Source organism: Cupressus sempervirens, chromosome 2, assembly GCF_028749045.1.
Source record: "Cupressus sempervirens isolate cs-2001-9-10 chromosome 2, ASM2874904v1, whole genome shotgun sequence".
Lineage (NCBI taxonomy): Eukaryota > Viridiplantae > Streptophyta > Pinopsida > Cupressales > Cupressaceae > Cupressus > Cupressus sempervirens.
Window position 1 is genome coordinate 6,340,459 of NC_143119.1, and position 8,902 is coordinate 6,349,360.

The 8,902-nt window shown below is 39.0% G+C and overlaps 1 protein-coding gene across 1 annotated transcript; it reads right to left on the reverse strand.

Moving 5' to 3' along the window:
- Positions 1-2,259: 2,259 nt before the first annotated feature.
- Positions 2,260-6,633, reverse strand: LOC149570816 (putative inactive cadmium/zinc-transporting ATPase HMA3). The gene is made up of 10 exons (XM_089812391.1): positions 6,374-6,633; positions 6,032-6,289; positions 5,315-5,412; positions 4,972-5,227; positions 4,704-4,841; positions 4,099-4,429; positions 3,788-3,987; positions 3,575-3,705; positions 3,366-3,434; positions 2,260-3,281 (listed from the first exon to the last, which is right to left on the reverse strand). Exons 1-10 carry the CDS (start codon positions 6,594-6,596, stop codon positions 2,340-2,342), a joined length of 2,646 nt encoding a protein of 881 aa, XP_089668517.1. The 5' UTR covers positions 6,597-6,633; the 3' UTR covers positions 2,260-2,339.
- Positions 6,634-8,902: the final 2,269 nt, after the last annotated feature.

Consider the following 8,902-nt stretch of genomic DNA (forward strand, 5'->3'; position numbering starts at 1 on the left):
GGAGAAGAGCCAAAAACAAGTTCACTGCTCAACTAATAACTAGCTCTCATAACTTCAATGTGATGTGGGCAGTAAAAACAGGCAAACGAAATTTGGGAAGAAAGGCTGTATGTAAAAACAGCCAAAAGAAACTTGGGAAGAAAGGCTGTATTTTTTTGCACTTCCGAAGTACTCAATCGAAAAGACAAATCATTTTGGAATGTGATCTTTATAGCGCCATCAGGAGCAACTGACTGTACCATAGGCTATTTAACATTGAGTCTCGTGAAAGTCAGGACTTCATTCAATATTTGATTTCCCTCACATTCTCTTGGTAAACTCTGCCCATTGATTGCATTCTTGCAGACAGTGAGGGAAGCAAGCAAGTGGGCTAAGTTTCACTTTAGCCCTGATTTGATGAGCGAAACCATTCACAGAAAGCTTTCGGCTTTACTGTGGAATTATTTGCGCAAAGGATTGATCAATGATGCATATAGCCTTCGTGAACTCTTGTTGGAGTCCCATGTTATGGGATTCACACCATTGGAGATTTTGGGGAAACTGGATCTCAAACTGAAAAAAAAGGGTTTTTACAGTCAAATTTTCAAATTCTGTGGTGAGATATGGACAGGGATTTGATACCTAATGTGAATTTTCCAGAGGAAATCAGGATTTAGTACTACTAAGGAAAAACATCTGCAAGATTCTTCTTGTATTGTTAACAGCGTTAACACTCATAGCAACCCGGAATCCACTTTTGGTTGCTATCATGTTTGATCCACATCAAGTGGAATAATGTCTAGCCAGGTGGTTCCATGGAGCGAGCATTTCTAAACTTTTTGGTTGGGAATTGCTGTGATAGGATAGAATTATTTCTATGCACGATAATGGTTTCACTGACATGTCTACTAGAAAAGTGACAGCATTACCATGTATGTTGATTCTGGGTATATCTTCCTGAGCTTCCTCCCAACTCTTCGCAAATCTAATTATTTAGGGTGGACTATACGAAGATCTGCCATTATGAGATAGTTAAAGGTAAAGCTTTAGCAATCTTCTGCAGGTTTAGCAATGAAAATAGAAAAATTGCAGTGAATATAATTGAGTTGTTGTGGGAACCATCTGGGGAATTATGATAGCAGTACTAGACCCTTGGATAATATATCAATGCACTCTCAAACAGCTAACATTGCTGAATTGAACCCATTCCATAATAGTTGGGAGGGTCATTTGCTAAATCATAGTATTTTCAGAGGAAAAAAAACAAGGATATATCTTAGCTTCCTCCCAATTCTTTACAAATCTAAAATTAAAATAATAATGGACTTCTATAAACATATAAAGCCTTTTGGCAAAAAGAACTTCAACAAATCCTTACTGGAAACTTTTGGCTCCACGTGGCTTGAGCAAGACTGCTATATATATTCCACTTTCTAAACAATCGCCACCATGAATTTCAGGAGGCTGTTCTTAAACTATAATAATAATTGTTGAACTGCATTAATGAGGAAGGTTCTATTTTATATTGCAAATTTTATTTAAGCATACCAGTAAGCACTTGCTGCAAAAGAATCACATGAGATTCTATTTTATTGCATTACGTTATTTTGTAGAGTTACATTTTGAATAGACAACTTGAGAACACCTAATATAAAAAAATAGGTGGCCAATATCGTAATGCATCATAATTTTGCCTTCTTTTAGGTTTTCTAGAACAGTAATTATCTGGATTTCCATTCGAAGAAAAGGTAGACAATAAAATTGATAAGTATTATTGTAAAAGTACCTAAAACTGTGATTTCTAAGTGCTCATGATTCCAGTAGCAATGGGATACACTAAGGGTATGTTGCCCCAGGAGAGAGCTGCTGCTTTTAGTTTTACTATTGCAGGTTGCCCCATCAAATCTGTTGAGTGTAGCTGTCAAGGTTATAACAAGGATCCTAAGCAGGAGTGCCAAGTTTTCAGCACAAAACTTCCAACTTGCTGTAAAAAGGAAGGGGGGAAGCATTACATCACACCCTTATTAACCTTTCTAGTCAATTAGTAGCTCTGCGACTAGAATTCTATTTTGGCAGCATTTGTTTGTGACTCAAATTCTATTTTAGCAGTTCTGTTTGCTGTAATTCTCTTAGCAAAACCCCTTAAAAAAAATTAGGATTGCCCCTTTCCATGGGATAACTAGGGAGGCAATATACTCAAAGATTGAATAGGAATGGGGATAGGGGAGTCTCATTGGTGTAGGTCTACCTTCCATTCATACTAGAATGTACTACATGATCAAATCAATAATGGGATTGATTACACATATATTAACATTACCAGTTAAAATCAATAATTAACAACTTCAAATCTGACCATATTAACATGCTTTTGGCTGAGGACCTGATTGGAAAGGCAACTTGCCTTTGTTGCAGCAGCTGCTTGGTCTATTCTGAGTCTGCTCAATCCTGCTAGTATTGCTTGGGTGGATAACAATTGAGACTTCATTAGTGCAACATGACCGATTTCTGGGCTTGAGGCAACCGCACCCATTGTAAATTGCTGCATGACGGATGCATGCACTACATTTCACCACATCAAAATAATGCTCATGTTCATGAGCGTGCTCATGTTCATGGTCATTACTGTGGTTATGGTTATGGTCATGGTTATGGTCATGGCGATGTTCATGATTATGATCATGGTTGTGGGTATGGTTATGACTGTGACCATGCTCATGGCCATGGTTCTCTTTGCACATACCATGATTGTGATCATGATCATGCTCATGCTCATGCTCATGATCATGATCATGATCATGATGGTGATGATGATTTGCATGCCCATTCACATCTGAGTCTCTGCAGCATTCATCATGACTGTGATGATGATGAGCATGTCCAACTTTCTCTCTTTTCAAGAGAAGCATGCTGTGGAATGTTACAATCAGACAAGTGCCTGTATCTGCCAGCACAGCCATCCACAAGTAGATATAACCCATGAAAGTAAGCACCACCAAGGCTACCTTTGTCAACAGGGAGAATGCAACATTTATGTATATCGTCCTCACTGATCTTCGCCCTATTTTCACTGCACCAGCAATCTTCCTTACATCATTAGACATGAGAGCCACGTCTGCAGATTCCATGGCTACGGCAGAGCCCTCGACACCCATAGCTATCCCCACATCTGCTGATGCTAATGCTGGTGCATCATTAATTCCATCCCCCACCATGCCAGTCATGCCCTCCTTCTTTAGCTCTCCAATAAATCTCAGCTTGTCTTCTGGTAGCAATTGGGCATGAACCTCAATTTCTCCTACCTGCACACCATTCAGAGGGCTCCTTTGTCAGTACAAAATGCTGTGACAGGATTGCCTACTCAAACCAGCCGTTAAGGCCTTTACCTCCTTTTTGACTTCTGCAGCAGAACTAGCAGTATCACCCGTAAGCATGACCACTCTGACTCCTAGTTTCTGATATCAGTAAGGTAGCAAAGAACACAAATTAATCCGTGCAAACTTAACAAAATAATGACAAGTCTATCACCAAAAGAAAAAACTGAAAAACAATCTCCAAAAAACTGAATGCACCTTACAAGGGAATAATAGCTAACCTTAAGTTTGTTCACTGCTTTTGCTGCTTGTGGCCGAATGCGATCTGCAACACTAAATACTCCAACAAATTTTGTATCTACTCCTACATATGCCACTGTGTGGCCTTCTATATTCCATGTGTCTGGTACGTCTATAATCCATCATTGGTGAAATGTTAGCAGTCTGAAAGCTGTAAGAGGAAGAATAATCACTGTGGCAAGTATCAATTTTACCTCGATCCCAGCAAAGCCGAGTTTTCAAACGGTTGTTGCCAATGTAGATATTATGGCCACCAATTAGCCCACAGATGCCCTCGCCTTGCAATATATTGAAATCTTTCACCTCAGCGGAGGGTTCAATCCCCAATTGCCTACAGTATGATACCACTGCCATGGCCATAGGATGTGCTGATTTACTCTCCAGGCTAGATATCCTGTACATATATATTCACTTCCCTCATCATCCTACCTATGGATAAATATTATATATGAATGGATCCAAACATAATGTTTCTAGGAAACCTGTGATGAAAACTTTTACATACCAATGCAGCAAATCCTTTGTATCTGTGGCCTCTGTATCCACAAATTTGACGTCCACCATTTGAAATTGTCCTTCTGTGAGAGTCCCAGTCTTGTCAAAGGCTATAGACTTGAGCTTTCCCAAGGCTTCTAGAAATCCTCCACCTTTGATAAGAAGTCCAAGCCTTGCAGCAGTTGCCAAGCCACAAGCGGTAGCAACTGGGGTGGAGATGACAAGAGCACAGGGGCAAGCAGATACAAGAAGAACAAGCGCCTTGTATATGTAATCATGAACACTCAACGACCGCTTGATAAATGGCGTTATTGCCACTGCTATGGCCACTAATACGACGACTGAAATATATACAATTAAGATGGTTAGTTTCCATGTTCATACTCGGGCACAACCTAAAAGATTGTTATTTCCACAAACCAACCAGTCTATTTTCTATAAGACACCTTTGTGAAGCTAAGCATCATTCCATGACACTATACTACCTATACTAGCACCTCTCTCTGCTATAGCTATCAGTCTCTCCATGATCTAGGACGTAGCTTGGTTTCTTCAACCAAGGATACAATTAACACTAGAAGAAAGTTTACCTCGGGGATTTTCAACACAGCATACCTGGGGTATAATACTTGGCAAATCGCTGTAAAAACTGTTCTGTACGGGACTGTTGGTTTTGGGCTTCTTCCACAAGCTTCACCATCTTTGCCACTCTAGAATCCTCTGCCTTGGCTAAAGTCTTTACGCTTAAATACCCTGCATTTTTCAGTGGTTTAGGACATTCTTTCCAGAGGGTTTTATCCTACTTTAGCGAACTGTAGAAACCTTGAAATATTCAAACAATTAGACTAACATCCATACTGATAATTCCGGATTTTTTTGTTACCTGTAAGATTCGTGGTGCCACCCCACACTGCCTTACCCACTTCCTTATCAACAGGCACGGATTCACCCGTCAAACTACTCTCGTCTACAGAGCTTGTTCCAGATATCACAAGGCCATCTAGGGGAATGCTTTCTCCAGCTTTCACGGCCAAAACGGTGTCAATTTCGATATCATTAACAGGCACTTTTTCCCCTGTTTCCTCGATCACAGCAGTTTGAGGTACCAGATTCATCACAGCCGATATAGCCTTTCGGGCCTGAAACAACCAGATATTTAATGTTAAATTTCTGAATTGAGAGAAGATGGCTGAAACAAATGCGAATTCAAACAAAAATATCTCAACCTTGTCGGCCGATCTAGATTCAAGCCATTCTGCCAGCGTAAAAAGAAAGACAATGGTGGCTCCTTCTACATAGTCCCCCAATGCAATCGCGCCTGCCACTGTTCGAGAAAAAAAAAGCTCGTTGAAATTCCGTCTAAAATCAACCGATCTTATACACCAATACCTATGGCCAAATATATTCACATTCTTGAGAAAATATTCCCATCGGGCACAAATTCAGCTTATTTTAAAATCTCCTACCCAAAACTGTGATGAATCATGGAAACCTTGTGCAGACTCACTGGTCATTTATTTTGTGCAAAAACAAAACATCCGTTCGTCGTTCAAAATCCGTAAGGAAGCTGTTCATATTTAAACCGAATAAGACAGGGGGTAACGAGAGCAATTCTAAGCCTAACGAAACGCTTTGCATTGCAAAACAGTGACAAACATATCTTTACAGAGTAAGAGAAGATTCAGAAAATAAAATAGACATGAACATGTTTGCAAAGTCGCAACTATGCATGTTTGTTTCTTCAGTTTGATTGAAATTTTAATGATGATCATCACTGTAAATTGAAAAAAAGGGAGAAGAAAAGCGGAAATGTCACGAATCCCTTTCCTTTAAAAAGTTCCGAAAGCCATTTCAGCTAATACCAACACAAACAACTATCAATCATCCTTACGCTAGATCCTACAATAATAACTGGTAACAAGTGAACTTTAATTTTCAATCACCTGCAATGAGCATGAGCACATTAATGTCCAGAATAAACCCGCGAAGGGCTGCGAAGCTTCTCAACAGAATAGGCGGAACACCCACAGCTACGGCCCCCAACGCAACAAATCGCAAGGGACGATAATAATAACTGAACAAGGCAATCGCCAGAAGAAATCCCGACGCCAGCGTATAGGGACTCGGCCATTTCTTCCCACTTCTCACCTGCCCAACAACCCTAAGACTCGCATCCAATTTCGCTCTATTCAAAACATTAACTGCGCATCACAACAACATAATCAATTAACCCATAAACACAAAATTTTACACTACGCCACACTTGCATCTGTCATCTCTCCTACCTAATTCTGAGGGCTGAATCGAAAGCGCATCATGCATAACAGTCACCGCCTTGGAAGGAACATTCACCGAAACCTTTTGCACACCAGGCAAAGGCTCAAGCAGCCTGTGAATCAAAGGAACTTCCGAAGGACAACAAATACCCATTACATCCATCATAGTTTTCGCCACAACCCGATTCTCCTGATTCCCTCCACTCCCTCCTTCCTCCATACTTTCCGCCATGAAAGCTCGAATCTTCCAGCACAAAAAGGGGAAACTCACCAAGCCCGAATGAATGAATGGAGGTATTTACCGCCGACGAGAAGTGTGACACAATCAAACCCACTTACTTATAATGCGTTCCCATTTCCAAATTCCCCCATAACATTCCAAATTCCCCGGTCCCAATTCCCATTCAATCAAAGGAGACCTATTTGAACCAGGTCGATTTCACGAATGGGCTTAGTGATTGTCTGACCTGTACTACTATTTTGGAAATGCCCTGAAAAGGGATAAAATTTCGCAGTCCGGACAGCGATCCTGAAAAAGAAAAGAAATCAATGAAAACAAATCGAAGATAATAAAAACGACCGATTTCCTAGCTTTAGGCACAAATCGAGTCCCATTGCTCGCAACCGCCTTCACGCGAAATACAGGGCGGTTGATAAAAGAGGGAGTAGGCGTGCAAGTGGCCACTTCGTTTTCCCCGTCACACTCCTTGGAACGGCCGTTATATTCACTTTCCAATGGCCCCCCTTGAGACAAATATTAGGCTATATCAGCCAGGCTAAAAACACTTTTTTATAATGTTTTATTATTAAATTTTATTTTAATTTCTTTGTTTTGAAAAGAAGCAGAGTATGGAGCACGTTATCTATTTGGAGCTGACAACATGGGGCAAGTCAAAACACGAGATTTAGTGATCAAATATAACACCACCACTTAGGACTGCTAGTAACACTCAATTAGTTAGGTTAGAGGTTTTGTATGTTTTGAGTTAAATTTTCTTAGTTTCTTGATTTAGATTTTCTTTTGTTAATTTTTGGTTTTTTTTAAATGTTGTTTAATTATTGGAGAATTTCTTGTTGTGTTCCAATTTTTTCTTTGATTTGTGTCTATTAGCTCTTCAGCGTATAGATTTTTTTTCCTTCCTTTTATTCTATTTTTCTTATTTATATAGATTTATAAGTTGAGTAGTATTAGTTTTAGTTATTGTATTTGTTGTAGGCTATATTATTGCAATCAGTTGTATTTTATTAGTGATCAATATTTTTGAATTCAATTAGATATAAGAATTTTTATTTCTTATTGTCACTTTTCATTTTTCTAAAGTATGTGTCAATTTTTTAGTTTCTAAATTTATTAAAGTTATTATAATGCAATTTGATTGGCTGATATATTTTGCGTGTTATAGGAGCGGATTTCCAAGAAACGCTATGAATTATGAGCAATATTCTAGGAGGCTTAATATATTAATATATCTAAACTTTAATTCTTTTAGATTTCAGAAACACTATTCGGCAATATTCTAGGAGCCTCAATATATTAATATATCTAAACTTTAATTCTTTTAACAATCCAGGTACTAGTTTTTGTTTTAGTTCTCTCATAATGGTGCTATTATGTAGTATAATATTATAAATATTTACTTAGTTATATTATTTATAATATGAAAATTTGTAAGAATCATAATTAAGATTTATAAAAGAGGTTAAATTCATATAATAATAAATGTACTCTTTCAAATATAGTAGATGGCATTTATCTAATATGAAACTATTAAAGAGATATGTAGTAGATGTGTTAGGTTAATCTCATAGGTCTTTGAAGGATAATGGCTAACTAATTGAGGATCATTCTGAGGAACCAAAAGGGTCTTCCTAGAGGATTATGAAGCCCAACTTGAAAGGTAGTTTTAGGGAAGAAGGCCAAATAATTGAAGGTTGTTCCTCATGAACATAGGGGATCCTCCCATAGAGTATTCTTGGAAGACACACTACATGCATTAAATGCACAACACAATCACATGCTACATGAATAAAATGCACCAAGAACTCCAATCAGGACCAATAGGTTGTCGAGTGATAGAAAACTCCCAAACATCGTCGAACTCACAATACATGTCGAGGAAAATAGACCATGCTGAGCTCTAAGACCATGCTGAGCTCCAAGACCATGCCGAGCTCCCAGACCATCTCGAGCTCCAAGACCATGTCGAGCTCCATAGACCATGCCGAGCTCCCAGAGCATGTCAAGCACCAATCCTTCTTCAACTGAGTACCAGTCAAAGCACCCTCCAAAGCAACTACTAAGCCTCCGCCCATGAACTCCAAAATAGTCACTAAGCAAACCCAAGATGCTCCTGCATCAGACTCCCCAGGTAAATAGAAAAGTGCATCCCACACTTTGATGCCCAAAGAAAGATCACCAACCATCTTAATCTTCAACAAAGGCTTCCACTCCAACAAGGACAAGAAAACCAATCTGCACATCATCCACATCTGCATCATTCTATCAAACACTAGAATCTCAACCATCAAATTAGCATG